The sequence below is a fragment of the Uloborus diversus genome, chromosome 7 (genome assembly GCF_026930045.1).
Source record: "Uloborus diversus isolate 005 chromosome 7, Udiv.v.3.1, whole genome shotgun sequence".
NCBI lineage: Eukaryota > Metazoa > Arthropoda > Arachnida > Araneae > Uloboridae > Uloborus > Uloborus diversus.
Genome location: NC_072737.1, coordinates 128,398,734 through 128,412,221, shown reverse-complemented (window position 1 = coordinate 128,412,221; position 13,488 = coordinate 128,398,734). Strand labels below are relative to the sequence as shown.

Below are 13,488 nucleotides of genomic sequence, written 5' to 3'. Positions count from 1 at the left end.
AAATTATTTTTAAAATTAGAAATAAATAAGTAAAAGGTATGATTAATCAAGTTGGAATTAAAACAAATTATGCCAATCTATTATAGTTCTAGTCCGCCAAACATGAATAATTTTTAAAAGCAAATAAAACAAATGTGCAGGAACACTGCAGACACGTGTTTCTGTGTTACAAGGAATGCTTTTAGTGCATAAAATGTGAGCTAAAGATGGTAAAGACATTCAACAAAAAAAATCTGACTTTTGTTGGATGCCTTTAAATCCGCAAGCTCACATTTTGTGCATTGAAAAAGGAATTCCTTGTAACGCCAAAACTTGTGTCTGCAGTGTTCCTACACTGTGCTTTTAATGTTGTTTTATTTCCTTTTATTTTTAAGTAAAGGTATTTTGATATTTCTTATAACTAATTTTTGTTTTTAGCAAAAATCCATTTTTAATATAAAAACCTTTATCAATTTTTTTTATTGCATAATGTACTCACACGTTTCAGAGAAGGCACATGAAGTTGCAAGCATATATGCACATGTTTAGCATAACTCACATGACCGGCTGTGTAAAAGAGAGGCAGAGGTGTTGCAAATGAGTATCCTCACCGACTTAGAGGGTGCAGAATTGCAGCATTGCTGTTTTACTATTGGCGGTTTCGGTTTATCGTCCCTTTCGGTGATGTTAAAAACTTGTAGACAAGCTGAAGTAAATTAAGAAGGAGGGAAGAATCAGTCAATTTGAACTTTTTTTGGGAGCTGCAAAGGGATTTAGTTTTAGATATCACTCCAGCTCTCTAAACAGAGTAATAACTCCAGACACAACTAAGTTGGTTACTGAACTTGCTGAGATCATTTTAGAACGAGCCTTCTAACATTACTACATCCTTGTGTGACATTTTGTGCTTCGAAAAAGTTTAAAATCAGAGAAATTTTTTCGTGAACTTCACTGCAATCGTTGATTTTAAGATGCAAATTATGGGATCCCCCCCCCCCCCCAAGTGTTACAGAGTGCCCATCCAAAATAAAAGCCTTCAAAAAAAAAAAAAAAACCAACCTTTTGAAAAAACTGCTTTAAAAATTCCAATGACGCTATTTGCGCCATGGGCCCTCCCCCCACTTGTGCTCCAGGGTTAATTAGCATTTCTGTCTATTAGAGTTTATTACTTTACTATTATAGAGTAGACCTCAAGGTTCAGAAAATTTTCAAGTGGCCAATGGCCACTAGGCTCAAAAAGCTTGGTGGCCACCAGTTTTACCGGGTTTCGAAAACAGCGCTGTAGTACAAGAATGGGGGTGGGGGAAGGGGGGATTTCGACTTGTATTTTTTGAAACAAATATTATGAAAGTGATGCTAAAGGAATGCTAACAAGAAATATAAATTATATTAATCATGGAAACATAAGAGGCATAGGGTGAAGGTTGGGAGCTCCTGAAGCAAATGGTTCATTCCACCCATTTTAAAGTTTCATAAGGAAAAAAAATCATTAAGCCAAAAATAAAGTAGTGTACACAGTACCATGGTCCCACAGTGGAAAAAAAAAAATTTTTGGCATAAAAATATTTAACTACAGACCTCCTCCAGTAATATACAATTTGGCATTTACCAAGAATATATTTCCAAAAAAAAAAAAAAAAAAAATCATTCTTTTTGCATTTTTTGAACGAAGAGTATGACCAAACATGGCGACTACGTTCAATACGCAGCGTCGCCATGTTAGGATGACTATGAAGGGAAAACGATCAAAGGACTGGCTATTTGGCTTATATTTTAATCTGATGCAATTGAAGATTAAAAAATTACAACTGTTATTCGAATAAATAGAAACTAGCCCCCGTTGTTTAAACGATTTTCAATGGAACGTATTTCTAATCGATCGCGAGTATTACTGTCCACATCACAGCAGAAATATAAGATATAGTTTATAGAAATATATTTTTTTATTTCTTTTTTTAATGATGTTGGATTTATAATGAAATACAGGATTTATGGGAAAACATGGAACTTTGACTATGGCAAAGGAATGATAAAACGGGGTGCGGGGGGCTTTGTGCAGTCAAAAACAAGTTGCCTTTTTAAGTTTTAAATTAATTATTTTTTTTTCCTATTTTGACGATTTTCAGAATAAAAACTGTTTGAGTTAATTGGGAATCAAATAGGATCGGAATGACCTTCGTGGATTTATATAAAAAAACATACATAATGGTGTGTTTTTTTAAAGAGCCAAAATTTGCATAATATTTTCATACTTTCAAAACAAGATTTAAAGCAAAAAATAAAACTGTTTTAGAAAAAGAATTTGAAAAAAGTACAGGGTTCATACACATTTGGTTAAAAAAAATTCCCTTACTTTTCCATGTTATTTTTTTAGAAAATTCCAGGTTACTTGCTTCACTCAAAATTAAATTTAAGTAACAATATTTTCAAAATAGTCAAAATTGTTCAAAGTAGCAATGTGTAAGAACTGAAACTTTTCCACTTGTTAAAAAAAAAAAAAAAAAAAAAAAAAAAACTTGGTTTTTTTAAAAAAAATTTCTGTCACAAGTTTAAAAAAAAAAACATTTCGTTAAAAATTGTTATCATTTGTTAACTATTTGTTAAAAACGATGTACTTTCAACTTATTTTAACGTTTCTCTGATGCCACATGTCATGCATATTAGCATTTTGCTGTAATCAGCAGCAATCTTTCTCCGCTTTTGGTTTACGATTCTTTTTATTTTCCTATTAGTATGTAACACAAAACATATTGAGCAAAGTACAAGGCTATTTTTCAGTATAAATATGATTAACTTGTTGCATCGATGGGCATACCATTACAATGCATTCTATCAAAAGTCAACATCCGTCAATCATAAGCTAATGCCAATAATCAGTTTTTTTTTTCCTTTTGCATATAAAGGATGCTTGCATTAAAATTAAAAATTTTCTTTTTTTGCACACTTACTTTCAATAAACATTGCTTTCAATAGACATTGAGATAAACATCTAATTATGTTTTTGTAAATTTTTGTCTATTTCCATCTCGCAAATGACCAAATATGGCGACTAAGTAAAAAATTTAAGATAATGAGTAAATTTTTGAATTTGTAGCATGAAAGTAGTTACAAATAATTTATCCTTAAAAAACTACAATTATAAGACAAAATAGTCAGTTTTTAGCACATAAGCGTCTAAATCAATTAGAATAAAAAAAAATTCTGGAGATAAAATTTTGCATTTTTCCAGAAAATAATTACGAATTACCCGGAAAAAAGGGCACATTTTGCGTTGTTATCAATAGTTTGCATTGAAATAAATATCCAATGCTATTTTCGGAAACTTAGGCACTTAAAAGGTTTTGTGTACTGCCATCTTTGGAATGACCAAATATGGCGGCTACGACAAAAATTAAGAAATAATTTTTTGAATTTGTAGCATGAAAACAATTTAAAAATAATAAATCTTCATGAAACTACACTTCAGTTGAAAAGTTTTTAGCACATTTGCGTCCAAGGCAATGAGGATAAGATTAAGTTTTAAGAACAAAAATTTTCATTTCTCAAGAAAATTACATATTTAAAATTAAAAAAAAAAAAACAACTTGCAGCACATTTTGCGTTGTTTTCATTAGTTTACAGTTAAAGAAAACATCCAATTCTGCTTTGTTTTTGGAATCTTAGGCATTTAAGCATCGTGTCTACTTCCATCTTATGAATGACCGAACATGGCGACTACGTTTCATTCGTAGCTGAAAAGACTTTTTGATTAAAAAACGATTTTCTCAATTGACCCTACCGTCCGCAGACTTGTGCGTTAGAAGAAGGAAAATGTTCTTCTCCCGTTAAATTTGTGCATAATTCCTGTTCACCCTAGGAAATTTTTTCTTTGGAACTATTGAGGGGCAAAAATGGCGTCCGCGGAAGTTTTTTTTTGGTTCGCCTTTTTTATTTTATTGCCAGCGTCATTTTGCCTCAAAACGTTTTACATTTTTTTTTTCAGGAAACATCGATAAAAACGAAGATTAGAACTCAAGGTTCAAAATTCCCTGGAAAAAATTTTTTTGGGGGCAAAATTTGAAATTTTCCTGACTTTTCCCAGACAATTCCAGGTTTTCCTGGAGCGTACGAACCCTGTAATTTAATAACCATATTTTCCTGTGTATTATCGGCGGGCGGCTTATAATCTGCAGGTTCTAAAATATGCCTGAAGAAAAAAAAGCTTCGTATAATCCCAGGTGTATAATACGATGTAAAAAAATAAAGTTTGAATTTAATATACCATTTGAGCAACTAAACTAAAAACGTGAAAAGGTAATTACTTTGAAGGCATAATCAAAATTTATCTAAAATATAATCTAAAATATAATGATTTCTTCTTGAAATCTTGATTATAGTACGCTAATTACTTGAAAAACAGAGTCAAGACAAAGGAGCAAACGCTCTGATCTTGTGCAAATGGCTTCCTAATTCACTGTATTTTTGCTTATTTTACATTGCCTGAATCGCGTAAGAGGAACATTCAAGCAACGTAAAATAACCAACATTCAGGCAGGCAGTGAGAAAGGACATGCAAGCTTTGTAAAATAAACAACATTCAGTCGGAGTATGGTCTCTATCGGTGAATCCTTATTGTACTGAGGCATCTGTGGTGTGGAATTCTTTTCTTAGGATCTAAAATAAAAATACCCCCCCCCCCCCCCCCAAAAAAAAAGTTGGCGACTGTAGAGATTTTTTGGGGTCGCCAATTTTGAAAACTGAGTCGCCACGTGGCGAGTGGCGACCGTAAATCTTGACCTTTATTATAGAGTAGTTTTTGCAAATTTTAAGTAATATTTTTAAGAAAAAAAAATATTAAAAAAAAATAAAATTTTTTGTACCCCCCTTTCCCTTCAAACCCGAGGCACTAAATTCTGGGACTTTTTACCCCTTCTTGCTGGTAGGGTAAGAAGTAATTTGCAACAGGTTTAAACTTTTTTTTTTGGATCTTTGCGTTTGGCCATTTTTTGGCCTAATTTTACTGTACTATTTGTGCAATATACTAAACAGGGTATGGCAGAGCAACATACAGCGGTTTTCCATAAATTTTGAGAACTTTATTTAAAAGACCAATGCCAATTAACACATTCTCTGACCATGTAAATAAATTAATAACGCAGGTGATTCATTCTCTGGACTACGTTCATCATTTTTGTATTGAAAAAAAAAATGTTGAAAACCAACATACAACTTTTTCCCGTCACCCATTCAAATTAAGAAGTTTTTTTATTACTTTTGACTCTCATTTGTATTTTTCTTAATGCTGCAGATATATTTTATCTTACAATTAATTTAAAACTGATTATCTTTTCTTTCATAGCTTCTGAAGAACTGTCAATTGGTAATATGAGATTTACAACTTTTGACTTGGGTGGTCACTTGCAAGGTATGTATAATTTCAATGAAATGAGTATTATTTATTCCAATTCCAATTTTTGCCTTAGTTTGTGCTGATTAGTTTTATTCTAATTTGTGGCCTAAAAGTAAAACTAGAACTAAAAAAATATTTTCCAACCTTACTACTATTATATATGCGAAAGTTTGTCTGTATGGAATTATGAATGGATGTTTGTTACTCTTTCACGCAAAAACAAATGAATACATTTTGATGCAACTTTACAATAATATATCTTAGGGATCATAGTAACACATAGGGTAGCTTTGATCCCGTTATGGGGGGAAAAACCCCCTATAAGGGAGCAATAAAGCACAATTTTCACAAATTCACTAATATGGGGGTGAAAAAATACTTGCACATTTTAACATTATATGTCCATCGAAAGCTCTGATTTTTCTGCTGAAGATGGTACCTGTTCAAAATTTCTTAGTAGAATAACAAACGAGTTATCAGCTCAATACAATATTTAGTGTATCATCTGAACTCCCTGGTGTTGAGCGCAAGAATTGTTGTATTGTTTTTTTTTTTTTGCTTTTCGTCTGATTGTTCAAGGCTTTTCTCAAGTCAAATCTTAAAGTAAGATTTTTGCACAAGATTGGCAAATAACACATGGATTTGGCTGATTATTTTCCAGTTTAATGCAACTTTGAAGCAATTCCTGTTTTTTTTTTTTTTTTTTTTACTTGTGTTGACTAGGTATTTGATTGACCAGCAGGAATCTCGCCAAACTTTTTTTGTCGAATCATTTCAATAGCTAAGGCATTCAGCATTTTTTTTGATTGTCGCTGTTTTTGAAGCTAAAGACTATGCAATTCTGTTTTTCGGTTTTCATCATGTAACCAAAATATCGCCATTTCTTTCATATTTCTTTCTTTAAATCATTTGTTAACATGTAAAATAACCCACCAACTAACTTAAGCAAATCCACAAACAGCACAAATTTACGCACAGTTTCAAACATTTGCAAAATTTTACTACTTATTTTGGAAACATTTCGGGTGGCATCATTTTATGGTCACCAGAAGTATCTCAGTATTTGGCGACACTATCTCTTCGATGAAAATTAGTAAACGCAGTTTTACAAAGAAGAGAGGGGGAGCCTTATCCAAGGTATCCCAAAACGATGACCACAAATTTGGTAACATTTTAAATTGCAGCAAGGGATTCCGGGCGGCTACATTTTTTAAAAGTTGGAACTTCAATAGCAATCTAGAGAAGATTTTAGAACATGTTCAAAAAAAAAAAAAAAACTTTTTAAACAAGTGAAGTTTATTTTCATATTTTGGAAAGAGTCTATTTTGTTCTTCTTACTTATTGCCATTTTACTTTTATGGGAAAGGAAGAAGCTCTATTTTAATCATATCAAAGCAGTGTGTTTTGAGTTATTTGAGTTCTAGAAGAAAACAAATAAATGTAGCGATATTGTTTCTCATAATTATTACATACCCCGGCAAAGCCAGGTATTTTTGTTATGTACAATAATCTGTTAACTAAATAAAGTTATTAAATAGAGTCTGCCCCCCTACCCTCAGTTACCGTCAAAGAAAGATTTCTCTCCAGGAATGGCCAAATACATGCAGAACATTTTCTTTGTAGCATCTTCTGTTCGAAATTAAAAATCATATCTTATGAATATAGATTAAGCAACATTTTTATGCAGTTTTATAAACTTGGCAAGTCTCGGGCAAATGCATGGTGCTATGGTCCTTTGGCGATAAATAATGGATTTGGATTTATTATTTTACATTTTTACCTGCTTTTAATTGCAGAAATATAAAATGAATTAGATTGCATTCATTGAAGAAAATAAATTTAATTGCAGAAAAACATTTTAAAAACTTGTTTAATTGGCAGAGTTATGACAACGCCGTCGGGATGAGTGTTCAAAATCATGGCGCTACAGCCATTACAAAAGTTGCATTAAAATGTTAAAATTTTGCCAAATTAATTTTTGTAAAAAGATTATTAAATACTATGCATAGGGTATTGAAATTAAAATTAATCCTAAAAATTAGTGAAACAACTCTCAAATAACATTAAAATATAAATTAATCTGTCAAATCCATTTTTTTTCATCTCCAGTCTCAACAGGCAACAACGTCAGCGCATTGACGAATTATTTAAAATTTTTATGAAACTTTTAATTTTCTTTTTTCTTTTGTGTGTGTTTTTAAGGATTAATGATGATAATTAGGATTTTGTGGAATTAATGTTCCCGCTTTAATGGTGACAATAGAGAATATTGTTCTTTCTTTTTTTTTTAAATTTGTTTTTTATGCTATCAAACCTGTACTGATGTAGAGTTTTGGAATTAATCATGACTGAGATCTTTAGAGGTACATGTTATATGAAAATGCTGATATCACCATTCTAATAGACTTTAGGGAACGTTTATCTTTCCAAAATGAGAAGATTTTTGTACTATTGTCCTTATTTAAATGGGAACTGAAAAAAAAAAAAAAAAAAAAAAAACTGTTGTGCTTACTCTGATTCTAATGATATTTCTCCGGTAAGAAGCTATACAATAATTTAGATAGCCGGTGTAGCGCTGGACATCATTTGATGGGGATCGGGATTGTGAGGGTAACTTTATTTAAGAATTGTTGACCTCACTCAAATTATAATTTTTGAGAATTACCCAAACAACCTTCTTTACAATTCCTGAACGTTTTCCTGATTCATGTTGTGTAATTTTTTGGGTGTCTTCCCAGTTACGCCAACATTTCATTTACCCTCCCCCCCCCATCCACGATTTTCAGTTTTAATCATGCTTTTTGATATATTAAAGGAGGGCGGCAATTTTAAATGTCGGAAAAACTGGAGACAAACCATTTTTTGGTAACTATTTGACCTCTACCTTTGTTGATTATTAACTTGAATCGATTGAAAAAAAAAACATCAACGTGAGCAAAGCCGCGGGAAAAAGCTAGTTTATAATAAAAGGAGTAAAACATTAAACTTCTGCATTGGGAATTGTCTATAGCAATTTAAATTGTGTGTTTAACTGTAACTAGCAATGAGATTGCTTGTCAAACAAAGAATATGAAGTCTTCACATTTCAGCGGTACAAATATTCATTTAATCATTTGTAGTAGTACATTTAGGTTGGGTAGTACATTAAGGTGTTTGACATACAACAAATTTTCAGAATTTTTTGTCCCACACCATTTTTGTCTTGGATGAAATTAGTTAGGTAATATGTATCAATATTATGTGCAATATACTGTTTTATATTTTACTTGAATATTTTTTATTCATTAGATATATCTGATTTTTTGGGTTGCAGATGAATAAAATTTAAAATTTTTTAGTTTTTTCTAAGAGCTTTAGTAATAAAATATTGTCTTTACTTTTTTAACTGAAATATTTTTGAAAATTATTCTGTTTCAGGCAAAACATTTCATTTGCCTTTTCATAATCTAAATTTTGTATTTGAAATTAGGCATTTAAGCTATTTTTTCCCTCCCCTTTGGTATACTTTTTTAAATACTTTTTAATGTGTGTAAGATAATATAAATAGGTGTTTTAATACATAAATTAAAAAAAGAAAAAAAAAGCCAGCATTCATTTGAATTTTGATGTTTTGAATTCCAATTATTTTTTGCAATTAGGAATTGTGATCATCAATCTTTAATGATGGGAATTGTAATCTGGAAATTTTGCATTTTGATGAAGTTTTGCTTTTCAAGAATATCTATGTTGGTGTTTTCTCTGAAAAAGTATTACCCCCCCCTCCCCAGTCTTTTAAAAGTAAAATCTGCTTACGTTAAGTCTTGAATGATTGCAAACTATCTGTAACCATGGCTATGAAAATTTGTCTTCTTAATAAATATTCAAACAATGAGTTAGTTTACTCTCATCGTCATAGCAATCTGAAAAAACCAGAGCTACATCAGTTTTAACCAAGTGAGGATAATAAGCAATTCGTGATTGCTCAAAAAACCTAAAATTAATAAAAGTTGATTAGTTGATTGTATGTGACTATGTGAGGTAGACGCCGAAAGCGGATAATTTATTCGCGCTTTTGGCCATTAGTGCATTAAATTGCAGTAAAGCAGCCAAATAAAAGTCTTGATTGACAATCTGTGCAACTGATTAAAATTCTCAACAGCAAAAAAAAAAAAAAAAAAAAAAAAACACTTGAGTGATTTTTACACTTTTAAAGAATGACTTTTACTTGACTTTTGTTTTTCTGTATTAAAACTTATATAGCCAGCATTTTATTGTTAAGTAAAATGTAATGATAAGAAATCAGATTAGTTGCTCTAAAATAAAATAGACTAATTTAGCATAAATGAAATTATTTGCTGATTGTAAATGAGGTTTCTTCTTAGCATTATTTATTTTCTTTTTCAGCTCGTAAAGTATGGATGACCTATTTTCCAGCAGTCGATGCTATTGTATTTCTTGTAGATGCTTGTGACAGAGAGAGACTTTCAGAATCAAAAGTTGAACTTAATGTAAGCTTTTGCATTTTGTTGTGTGCAATTGGCATTCAAAAAAAATTTCATATTCAAACTCTATTTAGTGATTTTTAATTTTACTTTTTTTACCAACAGTATTATCTTAGTATATTATTTCTTTAGTCGGTTTTTCTGTCTGTCCTTTGAGATTTTCCTATTTCTTTTATCGAATGTCATGATTTATCCCTCATTTTAAAGTTTATCATGCCAGCTAATGATGAAAAATAGTCTCATGGTCTAAAAATTTACTGCTCCTCTTCAATTTTAAATTTAAAATCACCTAAGAAGATCTCCTTTAATGGATGTGTCGATTTTTCAATAAACAACAAATTGGAACTTGGGTAGTCAAAGGAAGAGGCGTATAGCTCAGTCGGTGGGGCATTTGAAATTGAAGGAAATTGTCCCAATATCGAGTCTTTGTTCAAGTGCCTTTGTAGCATATTACTTTGCAAATAACATGTTAAGCATTAAAATTGATGCAGCGGGAATTCCCTTCACTTTTTTTGCTCCTTGATGCAACCAACTGTTCTTATACAATTAAATTCATTAAGCATATTGAACTGTGACAGATTATGTATTTTCTAGTTGTTATGGAGTTTGTGAGTTATTTAATCTGTCATTTTCTACCTAATACAAATTTTTACATAGGTTGTTTTTGCTTGGTATTTTTATAGCAAGGCTGTAAGTTTTGAGCGCAAATGCTTCGCAAGGGTCAGCTAGTTTGTACTCAGAAAATAGAATTAATGTTGGATGAAAAAATATTGTTGACAAGAGAGACAATTGTAAAGAGTTAGTTATTGAAATCTTTCCCAAAGCATAATTGAGAAACTGCCTGCCTTCAGAAAGCTTTTTGCTAGTCATTTCAAAAGTTCCATTAAAAAGGAAAAATGAGAAAAAAATCTGGAATGCTTCAAGTTATGTGTCAGCTATAGTTTGGGCAGACCTAACCTGGCAGTGTCATAATGCTGTGATTAGTATCTGCGTAGCCTTCACAATGCAGGCAGTTTAGGTTTGCCCCCAACTCTAGTATGCTTGGCTAGCCTAATTCTTGTTTTTGTGTGCATTAATTATATAACAGCAAATTAGCATGTAATTTTCAATTTTTTTCCCGATCTTTCAAAGCAAATCACCGAAAGTTATTTTTTTAAAAGTGATAATAGTAAATCATTGTTATTTATTAATAAATAATAACTTCTTGTTTGAACAAAAAGTTTCCAAAAGCTTCTTGCTTTCATTTTATGTAAATTCTGCTTATATTTGACTATTATTTTTAAATTTTATTCCAACAAGAACCTTTAAAAATATTAAACACATTAATGTTCCTGAGTACTTGAATAAGGATAAAAAAAGTTGAGAAATGCTGGTTTAAATACTTGATTTCTATTTATGATACTTAATGTTTTTTATTTTGATGTGTTCTTTCTCTTTAGAGGCTATTAACAGATGAACAGCTTTTAAACTGCCCAGTATTAATATTGGGAAATAAAATTGATAAGCCAGGAGCTGCCAGTGAAGATGAATTGAGAACTTATTTCCAATTACATGGCCAAACGACAGGAAAAGTAAATGTCTCTTAAATTAATATTTTAAAAAATTTCATTTTCCTACTCAAGTTTTTACAAATAGTATTTTATTGATTTCACACCATACTTTTCCTTTTATAGAGTAAAATTCCCCGGTCAGAGTTACCTGGACGTCCTTTGGAGTTATTCATGTGCAGTGTTCTAAAAAAACAAGGCTACGGAGAAGGTTTTCGTTGGTTAGCTGAATATATATAACTGAAGTTCAAATAAATTCTTGTGAATATAATGCACTTGAAACTTTAAAAAATTTATCTTCGGAAACTTTCCCTTTTTAGCAAACATTTCAGGGACAACACTTGAAACATTTCTAAATACATTCAATGAATTATTCATTTAAAATGATGTTCTTGATGGCAATGTATTGGAAGTGGTATATGCATTTTTATTTTCATTATTTATATCTTCAGCTCTCAACAGTAATGGTTTATACTTAAAAAGTTTTCATAGCTAATATAATAGAATGTTTTTGTTACTGAAAAAATATTTTATTTATACAGATTTATTTTGTTTTTAAAACTTATACGTGAAGTACTGATTTATAAATGTATCATATTGAATAAATATATTCTCACTATTTGTATTTAAGTTTATTTCATTAATGTTAGTCCTATGTGTTAAACTATTTACCTTCAAGGTTACCTATGAACAATATTTCAAGTTCAAAATGCATGAATAAATAAGTACTGATCAATAAAACTGAGAAGTAAAATTTACTCTCTTTATAATAGTGTAGTTTTGTCAGAGTGATTGCGCAGTTCATACTAGTTACAACACAAAAATATTATTATTGTTGATTTCTTTTGCAAAGGAGTAGTATTGAGAATCGAATTTTTTCTGAGGATATTTGATTTTATCAAGCAGCTGATTTTATAAATAGGTGTACCTACACTTTTAGAAAATTAAAGCTTTTGAAATTTTAATTCTGTAACAAAATGAATTACTTTATTTGTTTTTAAGTGTTTAAAAATACATTTGATATTTTAACCAAACATGAGATAGGGGAGCATGAGGCAAAGTGAAATAGCGGGGCAAAGTGAGATGTTTCTCTGTTTTCAGCTCTACCTAATCGGTAATATTTCAACTATATAGTACCATGTAGTCCAGTCCATTCCAGTCAGGAAAAAGATACCACTGACGATTCAAGTATTTGATAATACAGGCATTTTTTAAACTAGTATGTTGTGGCCATCACGAAACTTTCTTCTATATTTTTCTTTTTTTTTCTGATCCCTCCCCATGCTTGACGAGGAAGCAATATTCCCAACAAAAACAATATTACACATGCAAAAACTTGACGACCATCCCAATGTCTGAATTATTGCAAAAGCAAAGCAAAGAACGAAAATTGAAAGTTATTTTAAAAGCCTTGCTTGAATTAATTACAAATATTTTATTTGTTAACAAACATAAGATGGCAACGGTTGAAAATTTTAAATCTTTGAGATAATATTTCCGATCATTTCCATACAATTAAAATCACGAGAAATACGCAGAGAATCTATTACGATTTATCTTTCTTATTGTTGCATTAATAAAACTATTTTTATTCAAAAAAAAAAAAAAAAAACAACACCTCTTGGAGCGATTGGCGTCAAAATTGAACCAAAGCCTGTCTACATATGGATTCACATATATTCCAAATTTCAACCAGAACGTAGCATTACTTCTTGAGATAGGGCACTCACAATGGAAAAAAAAGAACGGGCGATTGCGCTACCCCCTTTTTAACTGTTGACACCAAAATAAAATCGGCTCTTATACCCACTAAGGACTACTTGCCAAAAAATTTTTCTTTCATTCCGTTCATTATTTCTTGAGATACAGCAGTCAGTCACAATTGACGACAAAAAACGTTCTATAGCTCAACCCCCGTTTGAGTTATTGACACCAAAATTGAATCAGCACCTGTTCCTGTTAATGGCAACATATGGACCAAATTTTGTTTGATTCTGCCAGTTACTTCCTGAGGAATAGCAAGCACGCATAACTCAAAAAACGTCCCATTGCTCCACCCCCCTTGGAGGAATTCGCACCAAAAACTAATGGG

At 31.0% G+C, this 13,488-nt stretch overlaps 1 protein-coding gene across 1 annotated transcript in view; it reads left to right on the top strand.

The window, feature by feature from the left end:
• The window catches only part of LOC129225736 (GTP-binding protein SAR1b-like), a 31,491-nt gene extending 19,483 nt beyond the window's left edge, over positions 1 to 12,008 (top strand). Inside the window, 4 exon segments of the mRNA XM_054860233.1 lie at positions 5,318 to 5,383; positions 9,752 to 9,855; positions 11,289 to 11,420; positions 11,523 to 12,008. Of these exon segments, the coding sequence (XP_054716208.1) occupies positions 5,318 to 5,383; positions 9,752 to 9,855; positions 11,289 to 11,420; positions 11,523 to 11,636 (416 nt within the window). The 3' untranslated portion in view covers positions 11,637 to 12,008.
• Positions 12,009 to 13,488: the final 1,480 nt, after the last annotated feature.